Raw genomic sequence first — 19,170 nt, 5'->3', positions numbered from 1 at the left:
TCACCATGCCGGTCAAGCTATTCTCAAACTCCTGATCTCAGGTGACCCACCTGCCTCGGCCTCCCAAAGCACTGGGATTACAGGCATGAGCCACTGTGCCCGGCCTTGGTTACATTTTTATGTAATAAAATAAAGAAGTTTTTTTGAGACAGGGTCTTGCTCTGTTGTCTAAGCTGGAGTGCAGTGGCACAATCATAGCTCACTGCAATCCTGACCTCTTGGGCTCAAGCAATCCTCCCATCTCAGCCTCCTGAGTAGCTGGGACTATAGGAATGCATCACTATGCCCAGCTATTTTTGTATTGTTTGTAGAGATGGGGTTTCACCATGCTGCCCAGGCCAGTCTCAAACTTCTGGGCTCAAACAATCCACCTGCATTGGCCTTCCAAAGTGCTGGGATTACAGGCATGAGCCACAGCACTGAGCAAAATTAAATTTTTAGACCTTACCCTCAACTGTAACCACTGTTATAAATTTTAAGCCTCTGATATCACTAAAACAATATCAAAATATGTTATAAGAGTTAAACCTCATCATGCTTGCGAAATGAATTGGTAAAATCTGATACCATATTCATATAAAACAATGGTCTCCAACATTTTTGGCACCAGGGACCGGTTTTGTGGAAGACAGTTTTTCTACAGACAGGAAGGGGGTGCAGGATGGTTTCAGGATGATTCAAGCACATTACATTTATTGTGCACTTTATTTTTATTATTATTACATGATAATATATAATTAAATAATTCTACAACTCATAGTAGTGTATGATCAGTGGGTGCCCTGAGCTTGTTTTCCTGTGACTAGATGATCCCATCTGGGGATGGTGGAAGACAGAGACAGATCATCAGGCATTAGATTCTCATAAAGCGCACACAATCTAGATCCCTTGCATGCACAGTTCACAATAGAGTTCTCGCTCCTATGAGAATCTAATGCTGCTGCTGATCTGACAGGAGGCGGAGCTCAGGCAGCGATGCAAGCAATGGGGAGTGGCTGTCAATACAGATGAAGCTTCACTCATTTGCCCGTCACTCACATCCTGCTGTGTGGCCTGGTTCCGAACAGGCTATGGACCAGTACCGGTCCATGACCAGGGGATTGGGGACCTCTGGTGTAGAACAGTAGTTTTTCTTGTTGTTGTTGTTGAATCTAGTTTCTGAGTAAGCCAACACAGGTACATTGCACAGTGAGACCTGATAACGAATATCACTATTTCATATTTTAAGTTATCTAAAATGCAAATGTTAATTGATAGTGCCTGGTTTTTTGCTTGCTTGTTTGTTTGCTTATTCTAAAAATGCTTTCAGGAGCTGCTGGCTGTCAGTGTCCCTGTGCTATTTGTTTTGCGGTGTTGATGGCACATTTATGACAAGAAACGCCAGACCCAACATCGTCCTGCTGATGGCAGATGACCTTGGAGTGGGGGATTTGTGCTGCTACGGTAATAACTCAGTGAGGTAAAGTTGGACTCTGACCCCCTCCCTGTAGGTGGGAGTCTCCCGTGCCACAGTGGTCACGTCTTTGCCGTTGTAGAGAAGGGTTTCTGGAGAGAAGTCATTGTCTGATGTTATTGGCAGGAATAGCAGAGGTCCCCGGGGAAAATTGCAAAATGTCAGGAGACCGCTTAACATCCCAGTTTCCTTAGTTTCTAGCTGTTGGTGGTGGCGTTTTCATTATTGTGCAAAATTTACGTTTAAAAATTGGCCTTTTTTGGTCAGGCATGGTGGCTCAAGCCTATAATCCCAGCACTTTGGAAGGCCAAGGTGGGGGGATTGCTTGAGCCCAGGAGTTTGCGATCAGCCTGGGCAACATAGGGAGACCCTGTCTCTACGAAAAAAAATTTAAAAAAATCTACTGGGACATGGTGGCGTGCGTCTGTGGTCTCAGCCACTCAGGAGGCTGGAGCAGGAGGATTGCCTGAGCCAGGGAGATTGAGGCTGCAGTGAGCTATGATCCCACCACTGCACTCCAGCCTGGGTGACAGAGGGAGACTCTGTTTAAAAAAAAAAATCACCTTTTAACCATTTTAAAGTGAACAATTCAGTGGTAAGTACATTCACAGTGTTGGACAACCATCACCTCTGTGTAGTTGTAGAATTTTTCACCGCCCCAAAGAAGACCCCCATTACCCATCCTATCCCCATGCCCTGTTAACCACAAATGTACCCTCTGTCTCTATGGATGTATCTCTTCTTGGAGTTTCATATACAAATAATCATATAAAGTATGTATTTTCTCAGGCTGCCATGACAAAGGTCCACAGACTGGTTGGCTTAGATAACATCAGCTTATTCTCTCACAGTCCTGAAGGCTGGAAGTTCAAGATCAAGGTGTGGGTAGGGCTGGTTCCTCCTGAGGCCTCTCTCCTGTCCTTGTAGATACCATCTTCTCCCCGTGTCCTTACAGGATCGTCCCTCTATGTGGGTCTGTGTCCTCATCTCCTCTTATTATGAGATGTCTTAGTCTATTTCAGGCTGCTATAAAAGAATACCATAGGCTGGGCGCGGTGGCTCACGCCTATAATCCCAGCACTTTGGGAAGCTGAGGTGGGCGGATCATGAGGTCAGGAGATCGAGACCATCCTGGCTAACATGGTGAAACCCTGTTTCTACTAAAAAAATACAAAATTAGCTGAGCAAGACTCCGTCTAAAAAAGAATACCATAGACTAGAGTGGCTTAAAACAACAGACATTGATTCTCCCACATTCTTGGAGGCTGGAAGTCTGAGATCCAGACTTTGGGAGGAACACAGTTTTGCTCATAACATATGGTATGTGGTGTTTACTGACTGGCTTCTTTCACTGAGCGTAATGTTTTCAAGGTTCATTCATATTGTAGCATGTGTCAGTACTTCATTCCTTTCCATGGCTGAATAATTTTTCATTATATAGATATACTACATTAGTCTACAGCTTTAAAAATATCTTCCTTGAATTATTTCTAAAGTCTCTGGTCCCCGGGGCTCTTTATTTCTCTACTCTCTTTTGATAGACCAATCTGGCACTTGTGAAAACACATAGCATCTTTTAGTGTGGATTTAAATAACATTGTTTCTTCTTGGAATGCAGATCACAGTCTAGTCCTATATTTTAAGCATATATTTGTTGATTGAAAGGCATTGGTCTTTCTTTCTTTCTTTCTTTCTTTCTTTCTTTCTTTCTTTCTTTCTTTCTTTCTTTCTTTCTTTTTCTCTTTCTTTCTCTTTCTTTCTTTCTTTCTCTTTCTCTCTCTCTCTCTTCCTTTCTTTCTTTCTTTCTTTCTTTCTTTCTTTCTTTCTTTCTTTCTTTCTTTCTTTCTTTCTTTCTTTCTTTCTTTCTTTCTTTCTCTTTCTCTCTTTCTTTCTTCCTTTCCTTTCCTTTTTTTCTTTCTTTCCTCTTTATCTTTTTCTTTTCTTTTCTTTTTTTTCTTTTTAAGACAGGATCTCACTCTGTCATCCAGACTGGAGTGCAGTGGCATGATCTTGGCTCACTGCAGCTTTGACCTCCCAGGCTCAAGTGATCCTCCCTCCTCAGCCTCCTGAGCAGCTGGGACTACAGGCATGAGCCCCCATGCCCGTCTAATTTTTTTTTTTTGTAGAGTTGGGGTTTTGGCATATTGCCCACTGTGGTCTGAGTTCAAGTGTTCAGCCCCTCCTGGCCTCCCAAAGTGCTGGGGTTACAGGCGTGAGCCATCACGCTCAGCCTTCATTTTAATCTTTCTGTGAGATTGTGGTAAAAAAATGTTGTACACATGGGATTAAGATTGGGTATGCTTTAGCTTTTAGGAGAACAGGCACGTCTTTTTTTCAACCTGTAGAATTCTGTAAGTTTTACAAAATTTTTGCAACATATTAGACAAAATGGGAAATAAATTAAACTCCAAAATGTCACAATTTGGTTATAAAATAGGTCAATTTTACCATAAAATATATATTAATGGGAGGCTGAGGTGGGAGGATCATTTGAGGCCAGGAGTTTGAGACCAGCCTGGGCAAAATAGCAAGACCTGTATCTGCATAAAACTTTAAGGCCAGGTGTGGTGGCTCACACCTGCAATCCCAGCAGTTTAGGAGGCTGGGGAAAGCGGATCACTTGAGGTCAGGAGTTCAAGACTAGCTTTGCCAACATGGTAACACCTCATCTCTACTAAAAATACACCACTGGGCGTGGTGGCTCACGCCTGTAATCGCAGCTAGTCAGGAGGCTGAGGCAGGAGGATCACTTGAACTCGGGAGGCGGAGATTACAATGAACCGGGATCGTGCCACTGTACTCCAGCATGGGTAACAGAGTGAGGCCCTGTCTCCAAAAAAAAAAAAAATTAATTAAATAAAAATTTAAATAAAGTAGTAGGGCATGGTGGTGCACACCAGTGGACCTAGCTACTTGAGAGGCTGAGGTGGGAGGATCACTTGAGCCCAGGGAATTCCAGGTTGCAGTGAGCTATAACTGCACCACTACACTCCACCCTGGACAACAGAGCAAGAGACTGTCTCTTAAAAAAATATGAAACACATTAAAAATTTATTTACTCTAAATTACCCATTAATTTTAGGTCCTTGATAAGAAGAAATTGGCAATTTTTTCATTGAAATACATTTTTTTCTCAGACTCATAAAACTGTATACTGAGTGACCTGTATTCATTTGTAATAGTTTTGACTAAAGATATATTTTAAACTTACATTTCCCTTTGCTTTTAACCATCAATGCATCTAAGGAAGTAGAGAGATTAAAGTTTAAAAAAAATGAATTTTAGGTTTACCAGAAATAGAGTCAACTAGAATAGCTTTGATCCTCGATCATTGTATAGAGAATTTTTAGAAACTCACCTGCCGAATTCTCCTTTGGTCTGCAGCACACCTAATATTGACCGCCTGGCAAATGAGGGAGTGAGGCTCACCCAGCATCTCGCAGCTGCTTCCATGTGCACCCCAAGTCGGGCTGCCTTCCTGACCGGCCGGTACCCCATCAGATCAGGTGAGGCAATGAAAAGGCAGCAACATTTCAGTCTCACCAGAATGCATTCTAATGATTAGTTTTTCACATCTTTATAAGAATTCTCAAAATGTCACTCAGAATATCAGGGATCTAAAATCAAAGGGCGTTGTTATCCCTGCACAGCTTAAACATGTGTGCCTCTCAGGGAGGTAAAGTTGGACTCTGACCCCCTCCCTGTAGGTGGGAGTCTCCCGTGCCACAGTGGTCACGTCTTTGCCACTGTAGAGAAGGGTTTCTGGAGAGAAGTCATTGTCTGATGTTATTGGCAGGAATAGCAGAGGTCCCCGGGGAAAACTGCAAAATGTCACTGCACCTGCCCATCTCTGTGCATATAGTGACAGGGTTTAGGCCTGTTGGGGGCCATTTGCCAACTTACGGTCAACACTCCCATTTTCAGGTACTTGTGCTAAGATTTCTCAAGAGGCCCCTGATGTCTTTAAGCTAGCGGAGACCATGCAGTGGTTCTGAGATAAGTGGATCTAATCTATCTCGGAGGATGAGATTGGAAAACTAGACACAGTTGGGAAAAAAAGTATAAGTGAGAAAAAAAAAGGAAATGAAACTTTTACATGCTTCCTTACCGGACCCCATCATTTCAAGATTCAGACTTACCAAGTTGATATAATGACAATTAAATGTTTTCCTTTGCTGCTTAGCTTAGAATCAATACCTACAAACATCCACTCAACATCAATATTATGAACAACAATTTTTATACCCAGTTAAAATATAGTGGTCCCCTTAGACACTATTGAAGTGTTCATGGTTATCAGCCTCTATGTGAAATATTGTGCCATACTGCTGCATTTTATTTAATTCTAGTATTTGCTTGTCATAATTTTAGTATACTTGCCTTCACAGTTTAATTTTTCAGTGAAAAATTTTTCTGTATGAATTTTCTTCCTTCTAAGTAGTAACTTCTCATCTGATACATTCAAGGAATGAACTAATTAGGTTAATGAGAATTATACTAAAAATAAAAGTAAACACTGAAAGTTTTTGTCCTATAAATATTGATTTATTATTATCTTTTTTTGTTGCCTAATGACCTTCTTTCATAATTCAAGGTTCTCCATTTTGTTCAAAATAGTTTGATTTCTAGATAAGCAGTCTCTGTATAGCACAGTACCATGTATGAACAGGGATAAAGATATGAGTCTGTATGAGTTTCAAAAAAAAATCACACTTATAATTTCAGGATTTCAGGATTTTTTTTTTTTTTTTTTTTTTTTTTGAGACAGACTCTCGCTCTGTCGTCCAGGCTGGAGTGCAATGGTGTAATCTCAGCTCACTGTAATCTCTGCTTCCCTGGTTCAAGTGATTCTCCTGCCTCAGTTCCCGAATAGCTGGGATTACAAGCATGCACCACCACGCCCGACTAATTTTTGTATTTTTAGCAAAGATGGGGTTTCACCATGTTAGCTAGGCTGGTATCGAACTCCTGGCCTCATGTGTGATCCACTCGCCTTGGCCACCCAAAGTGTTGGGATTACAGGAGTGAGCCACCATGCTCAGCCTAATTTCAGGGAATTTTAAGTATTGATTATGGTGAAATAAAATTTATTTTAAAAAAATAAGAAAAAATTAGGTGATTGGTGGAGAGATTTCAAGTCATTGCCATGTGTATATTTTTAATAATTTCACACAAACGGTTCAGTTTAATTCATTCTACTTATCAAAAATTTCAGCAAAATAGTTCAACAGCAAGATAATGGTCTAATGCTTCCCTTAGTAAAACTGTTTCTCTTTCCTATCAATAACACTATCTAGAGTCTACCTTCTTCTTCTTCCAAGGTAGGATCCTTGAAATGTATTTTTTTCTTTTGAGATGGAGTTTCCTTCTTGTCACCCAGGCTGGAGTATAATGGCATGATCTCAGCTCACTGCGACCTCCGCCTCCCAGGTTCAAGTGATTCTCCTGCCTCAGCCTCCGGAGTAGGTGGGATTACAGGTGCCTGCCACCACACCCAGCCAATTTTTGTATTTTTCGTAGAGACAGGGTTTCACCATGTTGGCCAGGCCGGTCTCCTGACCTCAGGTGATCCCCCCGCCTTGGCCTCCCAAAACACTGGGATTACAGGCGTGAGCCACTGCGCCTGTCCTGAAATGGTCATTTATTTATTTCTTGCTGATCTTCACTTGTGGTTTTCTTGTGAATTCCTTTTAAACTATAGGTGTATACATTTGTCTGCCAGTATAAATCTACATAATCCCAGCACTTTGGGAGGCTGAGGTGGGCAGACCACTTGAGGTCAGGAGTTAGAGACCAGCCTGGCCAACATGGTGAAACCCTGTCTCTACTAAAAATACAAAACAAAAACAAAAACAAAAACAAGCCAAGTGTGGTGGCACACGCCTATAATTCCAGCTACTAGGGAGGCAGAGGCATGAGAATTGCTTGAACCTGGGAGGCAGAGGTTGTAGTGAGCCAAGATGGTGACACTGCACTCCAGCCTGGGTGACAGAGCGAAACTCCATCTCAAAAAAAAAAAAAAAAAAAAAAAAAAATTACATATATACACATACGTATATGAAAAAGAAATTGTCACTCCTACAATTCTTCATTTCAGATTCCCAATGATACATTAAAAAATGTATTTATACCCAGCTAAATATCCGAGTATTTATACACAGCTAAAATGCAGTGGTGTCCTCAGATTCTATTGAAGCATGAAGGTTATCAGCCTCTACCTGAAAAACTAACGAAGGTTATTTGTTGTTAGTCTGAAATTCAAAGGAGTGTAACTGAGTATCCCATATTTATTCTGGCAGCCCTAATTCCAAGGGAATGTTTGCATTTAGCAAGTGGGAAAAGGAGAGTCAAGGATGTACAGCCAGAAAGGCAACAGAAAACTTGGGGAAGAATGGCTTTGAGGAGGTGCAGGAGGAAAGGACTTGAAGCATGTCGGGATAAATTCAGTATTAGCAAAGACTATGGTGCTAACCTATTGACTCCTGTGAATTTAGGGATGGTGTCTCCCTACAACCTCAACCGTGCCCTCACGTGGCTTGGTGGTTCAGGTGGTCTTCCTACCAATGAAACGACTTTTGCCAAGCTGCTGCAGCACCGTGGCTACCGCACGGGACTCATAGGTATGGCGCCTGAACTCTGCTCGTGGAAACGTGATCCTGCGGCCTCTGTCATAGTATCTAAGGTGTTTCCGGGGATGTTGGCTCTGTGCGCGCCAGTTTGACCGACTTCTCTTTGAGATAAGACACTTGGAGAAGGAATTGATCACACATTGACTGGGGATGTGTAGAATCAAGGGCATAATATTGGAAAAACAATGAGAACAGAAAGCAAACAAGGGTATCCAAAGTTGCCACTAAAATGGAATATTGTGTTGGAGGGATACAATGTTTGTGACACCATTATTAGCAGAAAAACTCGTAAATTTGTAGCGAAGTACTGTTGAAATTGAAAACTTAAAGCATTAAGAGTTGTCAAATGGAGGCAGTTGCTGGTCGATTTAGATCACATAATATTCTATGCCCTTTTGGCAGGGGTGGGGTGTTGGGGGGGACATGAGCTTGTGAGGGAGACTTTCACCGAAAAATAAGTTTGTAGAATTCCAGTGCTAGAAGATATTCCTCTAAGAATAACTTGTGTGATCAAATCCTTTTGGGAAATGCTACCCCAAAGCATTGTATGGTTCACTATTTTTGAGGATTCCTAATATGAATTGTAAGCCACAGCTCTGAGATATTCTCAGTTAAAAAAAGGTTAAGAGGTTTTCCATCAGTAGGGCAGGTATTCCCATGCAACTCCCAGCAGTGTCCTGTGAGTGGGAGTTCTCCAGATTAGCTTTGAGCAGTGTTCTCACATCATTAGAGCACAGGATTCAGATCTGACTCTGCCATTATTCATTAATGTGACTCGGGCTTCTGAATAAATCTAGATAGCTGGGCACAGTGGCACAGACCTGTAATCCCAGCACTTTGGGAGGCTGAGGCAGAAGAATTGCTTGAGGCCAGGAGTTCAAGACCAGCCTAGGCCACCAGAGCAAGACCCTGGGTCTACCAAAATAAAATTTTAAAATTAGCTGGGCATGGTGGCACACACCTATAGTCCCAGCTACTCAGGAGGCTGAGGCGGGAGGATTGCTTGAGCCGAGGAGTTCGAGGCTGCAGTGAGCTATAATCATGCCACTGCACTCCAGCCTGGGCAACAGAGCAAGACTCTGTCTCTTAAAAAAATAATCTAGACAATGTGTTTTCTATTCGTAATACAGGATCTGTGAAGTGTTGAATACAATAATGTGTGTGGACAAATCAGAACATGACCTGGCCCCCTAGAGGATGTGCTTGATAAAAGGAATTACTTGCATCATCAGAATCATTTGGTTCTTGATGAAATTCTTTGGCTAGTTTGTCATCCCTAGCTTGCGGACCTAGAAGAGGTGTTCCATCTATAAATACAATCTTGGTTACCTTTCAGTGAGATGGAATCAGAGGGTGGGAAGGCACTGCTAGCTAAAAGCATGAATGTGCAAGCTGCACCGAGAGTCCTTGGTATTGTCCCCACCAAACAACCAAGACATCGATTCTGGCTTCCTAGCAAGCTCCAGATACCTGGAAACTTTCTCATTGTTCATGAGGTTGTTTGGTACCAAGCAAAAGATTTCTTCTGAATGAACACTAGGCTCCTCTCCTTGTAGCAAAAGCAAAGCGGCTCCTGCTGCATGGCTTTTGTCTGAAAGAGACACATTGCAGGGAGAAGGCTGTGGGTCCATGTCTATACCAGGGAGGTATTCGGGGACATCAAGAAAAAACCATGATGACCACAAAATGAAAGTTATATCTGAGTTTTCCAAAGGGAAGCCCACATTCTAGAAACAGACCAGCATTGAATGCTGCCCTGCTGCCGTGGTATGATTTTATTTTACTTTTAGGCAAATGGCACCTGGGTTTGAGCTGCGCCTCTCGGAATGATCACTGCTACCACCCGCTCAACCATGGTTTTCACTACTTTTATGGGGTGCCTTTCGGACTTTTAAGCGACTGCCAGGCATCCAAGACACCAGAACTGCACCGCTGGCTCAGGATCAAACTGTGGATCTCCACGGTGGCCATTGCCCTGGTTCCTTTTCTGCTTCTCATTCCCAAGTTCGCCCGCTGGTTCTCAGTGCCGTGGAAGGTCATCTTTGTCTTTGCTCTCCTCGCCTTTCTGTTTTTCACTTCCTGGTATTCCAGTTATGGATTTACTCGGCGTTGGAATTGCATCCTTATGAGGAACCATGAAATTATCCAGCAGCCGATGAAAGAGGAGAAAGTAGCTTCCCTCATGCTGAAGGAGGCGCTAGCTTTCATTGAAAGGTATTTAGCCATTTCTTGTCTGATTTCTTGCGTGGAAATTTTATCTTTATTTCATGGCAGGTCGTCACACCTTGATAACATGGACCTTTAAAAATCTTTTGGAGAGGCCGGGAGCGGTGGCTCACGCCTGTAATCCCAGCAATTTGGGAGGCCGAGGCTGGCGGATCACGAAGTCAGGAGATTGAGACCATCCTGGCTAACACGGTGAAACCCCGTCTCTACCAAAATACAAAAAAACTAGCCGGGCGTGGCGGTGGGCGCCTGTAGTCCCAGCTACTCGGGAGGCTGAGGCAGGAGAATGGCGTGAACCCGGGAGGCGGAGCTTGCAGTGAGCCGAGATTGCACCGCTGCGCTCCAGCCTGGGCGACAGAGCAAGACTGTCTCAAAAACAACAACAACAAAAAATCTTTTGGAGAAAATGTGTGGTATTTGGCTTTCTGTTCCTGCATTAATTTGCTTAGAATAATGGCCTCCAGCTGCATCCGTGTTGCTGCAAAAGACATGATCTCATTCTTTTTCATGGCTGTGTAGTATTTCATGGGATATAATGGGAACTAAACATTGAGCCTCCATGGACATAAACATGGAAACAATAGACTGCAAACTTCTAGAGGAGAGAGGGAGACAGGGGGACATGGTTGGAAGACTACCTATTGGGTGCTCTGCTTACTCCCTGAGTGTAATAGGCCCAGGTAACAAACCGGCACATGGAGACCCTGTATCTAAAATGAAAGCTGAGGAAAAAAAATGTAGGTGACATTTGTGATAGACTTGAGTCTCCTCTTAGGTAGAATAAAACAGTTAAATATCCTGCAAATTTTGAATGCTCAAAAGGCAAAACAACAAAAACAAAAAAACCCACATATTTTGCTCACTTTCCCATTTTTAATGTTTTAATTTTTTTTTTTTTTTACTTTTTGGAACAGGATCTCACTCTGCCACCCAGGCTAGAGTACAGTGGTGCGATCATGGCTCACAGCAGCCTCCACTTCCCAAGCTCAAGTGATCCTCCCACCTCAGCCTCCAGAGTAGCTGAGACTACAGGCACACACATGATGCCTGGCTAATTTTTGCATTTTTTTTTTAAGAAAGGGGGTTTTGTCATATTGCTCAGGCTGATCTCAAGCTCCTGGGCTCAAGCGATTCACCCACCTCGGCCTCCCAAATTACTGGGATTACACTATGCTCGGCCACTTACCCCTTTTCTGAAAACAAAAACTGGAGTTGCCATATTTTATTCTATATTGCTTCAGTGTGGATTGTTGTGTAAATTGATTAAACTTGGGGGGTAAATTTTTTCCTCTGTCTTGGACACATACCCAGACACATATTCAGACACAGCTGGAAGAGCTCTCTGTCCATGAACTGTTGGGAGGTGGCTCTGTATTTATAGATACCCAGTTTTAAGTTTTCTATGTTCAACACAAGCTATGCAGGCATGACTGTAATGAGCTCTCATCATCCCATACCAGCTCACTTCTACATTACAAATTATTATTATTATTATTATTATTATTATTATTTGGAGACAGAGTCTCACTCTGTCACTCAGGCTGGAGTGCGGTGGTGCAATCATAGTTCACTGTAGCCTCAAACTCCTGGGCACCAGTGATCCTCTTACCTCAGCCTCCTGAGTAGCTGGGACTACAGACGCACATGGCCACACCCAGTTAATTTTATAAAATTATTTTTCCATAGAGACAGTGCCTTGCTATGTTGCCCAGGCTGGTCTCAAACTCCTGGGCTCAAGCGATCCTCCTGCCTTGAGCTCCCAAAATGCTGGGATTACAGGTGTGAGCCATTGTGCCCAGCCTAGATTACAAATTAGAGGCACATTAAAATTGTTGGTGTGGATTCTCATTGACACTGTTTGTCACCTTCCTTAGTGGGGTTGACAGGGAGTGGAGAGGGGAGGCTATATTGTTACTCCACCAGGCTGAAGGGTACGCAGTGGAATATCATTCACTCATATGCCCCTGTGCCCGTCAGATTCATTATTTATTCCAACACGACCATGAGAACAGTGATACAGCCACCCACTCAGCTCTCCGTTCATCTTACCTTCTCTTCCCATCCCAACCCATTTGCTTGGGCTACCTTTTTGGGAACATATTCAATCTCCAACTCCTTCCTTTCTTTCTATGCTGGTTGTAAAAATGTGTAAAGGAGTAGCTTTAGAATGACTGTATGTGGCAATGCAAGACACAAGGTCAGGCGTGGTAGCTCATATCTGTAATCCTAGCACTTTGGGAGGCTGAGGCAGGAGGATTGCTTCAGCCCAGGAGTTTGAGACCAGACTGGGCAATATAGTGAGCTCCCATCTCTACAAAAAATGTACAAAATTAGCCAGGCTTGGTGGGATGTACCTGTGGTCTCAGCTCCTTGGGAGGATGAGGTGGAAGGATCACTTGAGCCCAGGAGGTCGAGGCTGCAGTGAGTCATGATTGCACCACTGCACTCCAGCCTGGGCAACAGAGTGAGGCCTTGTCTCAAAATAAATAAATACATAAAATGCAGAATACAAAAAGCAAGATGTAAATGAGGAGAATTTATTTCTCTCTTGGGGTAGGCAGGCTACAGATACAGTGAGGTTATTCACACCTCAGCTTTTATCTTGTTCTCTGCCACCTTTGTGAGCAGCCTCATGGCCCAAGGTGGATGCCAAAGCTCCAGCCATCAGACTTATGTTCCAGGAACCATGAAGGAGGTGGAAGAAAGAAAGAAGGGAAAATGGAAAGTAAGGAGCATCAAATCCTTACTGTGGCACATCTGAGTCTGTCCTTAAGATATGATTCTTCTGAACTCATACCTAAAAGAACACTTTGAGACAATAGATGAGGAGAATTCATACTTTATAACTCATTCAGCAAAGATTAAAAGATTTATTAAGCTGCTACTTTATGTCAGATGCTAAACTGCACACAAGAGAGTATAAAATGAACCACATTAAACATTTTTGTTGTTGTTGTTAAGACAGGGTCTCACTGTGTTGCCCAGGTTGGAGTGCAGTGTTGTGATAATAGCTCACTGCAGCCTCCACCTCCCAGGCTCAAGTGAACCCCTTGCCTCAGCCTCCTGAGTAGCTGGGATCACAGGTGTGCCATTATGCACAGCTATATTTTTGAATTTTTTTGTAGAGACGGGGTCTTGCCCTGTTGCCCGGGCTGGTCTCAAACTCCTGGGCTCATGCAATCCTCCTGTCTCAGCCTCCCAAAGTGCAAAGAATATAGGCATGAGCCACTGCGCCTGGCTACATGAAACATTTCACTGGGAACACAAATGTTCTGTTATCCTTCGTTCCTCCTCATATCCTTTCAACATAAACCTCGTGGTATTTACGACTCACAGGAGAGGTATTGTCATCTGAAGTACATAGAAAACCTCCAGCAACCATTATGAGATCTTTTCATCAATGCAGAATCGCATTTAAATGGTGGAAATGGCTTTATTTGTGAAGGTAATTTTGGTAACTTTCTACCCCTTAGGGTCAAACGGGAACCTTTTCTCCTCTTTTTTTCGTTCCTGCACGTACATACTCCACTCATCTCCAAAGAGAAGTTTGTCGGGCACAGTAAATATGGCAGGTATGGGGACAATGTAGAAGAAATGGATTGGATGGTGGGTAAGTATTCAGTGACAGAACTGTAAATATCTGAAGTACGGGCTACAGAAAAATAAATCTGTACTGTCTCAAATTATGTCCAGCCCCTTGCATAGCATAAATACCTGATAAGTGTTTGTTTCATCCCTGAATTGAATTAAAAGATGGCTTTTAATTGTTCAGCAATACCAGTGAAATATATTCCCCAATAGAAGTCACAGTTTGTAAATGTAAGTTTTCCCATCTTTAAAATAAAGACAGTCACTTTTCTGAAAAACTCATTGGCAGGATAAATAAAGTTGCACTGTAAAGAATACTGTAATTCCTGGCCGGGCACACAGTGGCTCATACCTGTAATCCCAGCACTTTGAGAGGCCGAGGCTGGCAGATCACTTGATAAGGTTAGGAATTCTAGATCAGCCTGGCCAACGTGGTGAAACCCCGTCTCTACTAAAAATATAAAAATCAGCCAGGCATGGTTATGTGGGCCTGTAGTCCCAGCTACTTGGGAGGATGAGGCAGGAGAATCACCTGGATCCAGGATTCAGAGCTTGCAGTGAGCCAAGATCAGACCACTGCACTCCAGCCTGAGTGACACAGCGAGATTCCGTTTCAAAAAAAAAAAAAAAAGAATATTGTAATTTCAATTGCTGGTTATTTTGATGGATATAAAGGGAAATGTTATTCTGATTAGTCAGTTCTACAGGAAATACATAGAAATTTGGGATGGGGATTTAACACAACTAAAGCAATTTATTTCAAAGGCATAGTGTTCACTATAAAGAAATGCTAAGGATAATAAATTAGCAGGCAGGAAGCGTCACTGTATGCATCCCAGAATAATAACTAGCTGTGCTGGTTGAATTGCATTCGCCCACCCAGCCTCTATGTACCTGACAGAGTTGTCTTTCTTCTCAGCAATGGTGTTTCATTTTGGAATACAGTACTTTTCTTCTTCTGAGTGCAAACTTCTGAAAACGGTGCTCTGCCAAACCATCTAAACTAACAATCTCCCAGTTATCAGCCGCCTCTGTCTATTTATATGGAGTGCCTTTGAAAGAAACGGAGCTATTTTAATTTAAATGCATTTAAGGGGTGTTAATCAATCAAATTTTATTATAAATAACTTTCTTTTCTCTGAAAACCACAATCTAAGTGAGCTATAAAAAACTAGTTAAAATTACCAAAGAGCTAGTGGTGTCAGATAGGACAAAGAGGGGAATCCTGTCATGGGATAAATTTCTCTTGTATATTTCCACTGTGTGTGTTTCCCTCAAATTCTAGGTACCATTGTAATATTTACCATCTATATTTAATCCCAAAGAGGAGATAAAATACAGAGAGGGGCGGGGTGTGGTGGCTCATGCCTGTAGTCCCAGCACTTTTGGAGGACGAGGCGGGAGGATTGCTTGATCCCATGAGTTTGAGACCAGCTTGGGCAACATAGCAAGGCTCCATCTCTACAGAAAAATACAAATATTAGCCAGGCATGGTGTCACACACACGCCTTGGAGTTCCAGCTACCTAGGAGGCTGAGGAGGGAGGATCACCTGAGCCTGGGAGGTGGAGGTAGCACTACAGCTTGGGTGACAGAGCGAGACCCTGTCTCAACAAAAAAAAAAAAAAAAAAAAGAATACAAGGAAAGGCAGTGCTGCCAGGCTGCCAGTAAGGCATTTAAGCAGAAATGGGGAGAAAAAAGGAATGTATTAAAGGGAAAAACTTAAGGGCTTAAAGGGAACTAATCCCTGACATCCAAACCCTTTTTAAGCTTGTTGAACTAAAGCTAAGCTCTGTATTTCTTAATTTAATCTTTGCTGTGGGAAGTGTATGTGTGTGTATATATATATACACACCCAGTTGCAGTTATTTTATTTGCATGGTATAAATTACAAATCACTTTTATGCATAATACTATAGCTAGTTTTAATAGAATTAAGCACCATATGTTATATACATATATATACACACACACACCATATGGTTTATATGTATACACATGTTATGTTTTTTTTATATATATATACACATAGTACTGTATGTTGCATATATACACATTTATTATATATAATTTAATTCCTTGGTAATGAAATACAAACATTGAAATGTGTTACAGTTAAAAACCGCTATAACATTGTAGCCTTTATGGAATTATATAATTGGGATTTTTTTTTTCTTTGCTTCTTTTGAAATTGCTTTTACTATATTTGTACTTAGTCAAAGGACAGTTTCCTGCAAAGGGAATTTCTGTTAAAGTCTGAGTATTTATCACTGAGAAATAATTATGTTTGTTTTACGGTATATGTAAATACATGATGAAGACGTGTTACAGAAGCTAGCAATTGCATTATTAAATGGCTAATATTATTTGACACAGGAGAAATGATGAGTAGCTATTTTTCTGCAAAACATCTCCCAATATTCTGAGTTTTCTCCATCATTTCTTATAAAAATTCTACCAAAATGAAGACATGTTGAAAGTCAGACAGGTATCTCTGTGGGTATTATTTTACTATTTAACAATATGAGTATAAAACTCACAGGTTTAGTAATTTATTAACTTTACTCAAAAATAAACCTTGACAATGCTATACTCGTGCAAATGCAAATACAAGGTGCAAAATGAACTTAATGAATCTTCAAGAATTCAATGACATTTTAAATTTTCCAATGAAAGAAACTTGTGCCTATTAAAAAACACTTTTAATCCCCCCCTCCCCTTTTTTTTTTTTTTTTTTTTAAGATGCAGGGTCTCACTCTTTTGCCCAGTCTGGCTGGAGTGCAGTGGTGCGATCACAGCTCACCGCAGCCTTGACTTCCAGGCCTCAGGTGATCCTCCCACGTCAGCCTTCTGAGTAGCTGAGACTAAAAGTGTGCGCCACCATGTCTGGCCAATTTGTGTGTGTGTGTGTGTGTGTGTGTGTGTGTGTGTTGTAGTGAAGGAGTTTTGCCATCTTTCCCAGGCTGGTCTCGAACTCTTGGGCTCAAGTAAACCTTCCACCTCGGCCTCCTGGGATTACATGTGTGAGCCATTGGGCCCAACCTTAATCACTTTTCATTATTGGTTTCTTTCCAGTTGTCTTTGGTAAGAGGTCTTACAAGTGATCTATTCCCGTTAGTATTTATATATTCATATGCATCTGTCTATTTTCACTGTAGACACTCTACGGACAATTATTTGCCTATGTATTTGTTTTGAAACAGAAAAAGAATTTGCAGCTACTATATTTGCACAGTATAAATTACAAATCACTTTTATGATTTTTTTGATATTATAGCCAGATCTAATGTGAATTGATAATTTACATATAATTACTCTCTTCCCAGAAAGCCTTTATAATCTTTCATCTTACAAACCCTGGGCTTTAAAATATCTTAATTTCTAATGATAACATTTCTAAAAAATAGTATATGTCACTTGTAAAACAAATCACTTTTGAACAGTAGATAACAAAGGTTAATGAGTTTACGTATAAACAGTTTTCTGTGCGGCTCCTTACATTTTCTTTTATCTCTGAATGGGACAAGAGCATCACAGAGATGATCTAGTGTAAACGAGAAGTGCATTGGGACCTCAGGCCCAGGACGGTGTTATCTGTTGATTAGCAAATGCTCAACAGACATCAGAAAGGAAATGAATGTTGTTTGGAATTTTGCTAGAACAGCTTTCTACTTATTATTTTAAAAAACTGTCCTCCTGAGGGATTGTCAACACCTTAAAGACAGTGTCTGCTGAGTCTAGCGCAGCATTAATTGTCATTAGGTCTTAACCATAACCCGGACAGCAAGAATAACCTGCAGATAGCAGACTTCAGATAGCAGCCAGGACAGCAAAATCTCTAAGGGAGGCGGTGCCGTGCCCTGGAGTACGAGGATGGCTTTGCTCAGGTGTTCCTGGAGGTGTCATTTTGCAAACTGTATTTTTAAAAATTAATGTTCATCGGTTCATTTAACTGCTGGGCCTAGTTGGCATTGTCTATTTGAATCGTTTGGGGCAATGATGACGTTATATATTATTACATGATTTGTATAATAAAAGAGACTTTATTATATATTAAATAATAAAATAATGAACATATGCAATAAAATTATATAATAAACCAATACTTTATATATTATATACAAACTATCTATATTTTAAATTAATATAATTAATGTATTTAGTCTATTTAATATAATTTATATAATTACATTAATATAATAAAATTAATTAATGTGATATGTGACACACAATATCATACAATTGTATAAAATAATATAGTATTTATTCATATAAATGATATAAATTTATGATAAAATTTCATATATTAGATATATTATAAAATTTTATATATTCCTTATATATTTTACATTTATTACATATACTCATATTTTATCTTATATTTAATATCTTTTCCTATATATCTATAAATAAACATATTTTTACATATTACATTGATGTACAAAATACTATATAATAAAATAATATTTACATGCTATTATATAATTATATAACAATTTTTACACAATGATATAGTGTATTAATAATCATAAACTATTATATAATGATGTTTCTAGTATTGTAAAGTCATATGGTATAATAATACATAATATGTATTGATTATACATATTGCAATATATTTTATTCTATTCTATAATTGATTACATTTTAATATATAACAATTCTTTATGCATTTCTAATACATCATGTTATATATTAATATGTATTTGTAAGAAATATGTACTATATATCATACAATATATAATAAATATATAGTTGGTAATTAAAATGTATGAAAGTGTATATTATTATATTAAATATAACATATACATTATTACATTATATATTAAATATTTTAACTGCTGGATATAATATATATTATATATACTATATTACATACAGTTTAAAATAGTATATATTACAATATTATATGATTAATTATACAATATTGTGTAATGCAGAATAACATTTAAATGCTATGTGTAATAAATGCATAATAGCAAACATATAATAAAGCAGTGGTGATCTGCATCGAGAGGTCAACGTCTTTGTGTCTCTGACCCTCACCAGGTAAAATTCTGGATGCCCTAGACCGGGAATGCCTGGCCAACAACACCTTGGTGTACTTCACCTCTGACAACGGGGGCCACCTGGAGCCCCTGGATGGGGCTGTTCAGCTGGGCGGCTGGAACGGGATCTACAAAGGTGATTGTGCGCAGAGAACCAACACCTGTCCATTGAAAATCAGTAGTCTCTACTGGCTTTGCGTTTGCTTGAATTCATTTGCCATGATGT

At 40.5% G+C, this 19,170-nt stretch overlaps 1 protein-coding gene across 1 annotated transcript in view; it reads left to right on the top strand.

Annotated features, from left to right (window-relative positions):
• Positions 1 to 974: 974 nt before the first annotated feature.
• Positions 975 to 19,170, top strand: part of ARSH (arylsulfatase family member H) — a 28,064-nt gene continuing 9,868 nt past the window's right edge. The window contains exons 1-6 of the mRNA XM_021932494.2: positions 975 to 1,459; positions 4,838 to 4,959; positions 7,948 to 8,073; positions 9,873 to 10,296; positions 13,782 to 13,918; positions 18,946 to 19,080. Coding sequence (XP_021788186.1) covers positions 1,368 to 1,459; positions 4,838 to 4,959; positions 7,948 to 8,073; positions 9,873 to 10,296; positions 13,782 to 13,918; positions 18,946 to 19,080 — 1,036 coding nt within the window. The 5' untranslated portion in view covers positions 975 to 1,367. The remainder of the gene's footprint in view (positions 1,460 to 4,837; positions 4,960 to 7,947; positions 8,074 to 9,872; positions 10,297 to 13,781; positions 13,919 to 18,945; positions 19,081 to 19,170) is intronic.

Source organism: Papio anubis, unplaced genomic scaffold, assembly GCF_008728515.1.
Source record: "Papio anubis isolate 15944 unplaced genomic scaffold, Panubis1.0 scaffold140, whole genome shotgun sequence".
Taxonomy (NCBI): Eukaryota; Metazoa; Chordata; class Mammalia; order Primates; family Cercopithecidae; genus Papio; species Papio anubis.
Note: the sequence above shows the minus strand (reverse complement) of the source record. Positions and strands in the feature narration are given on the sequence as shown.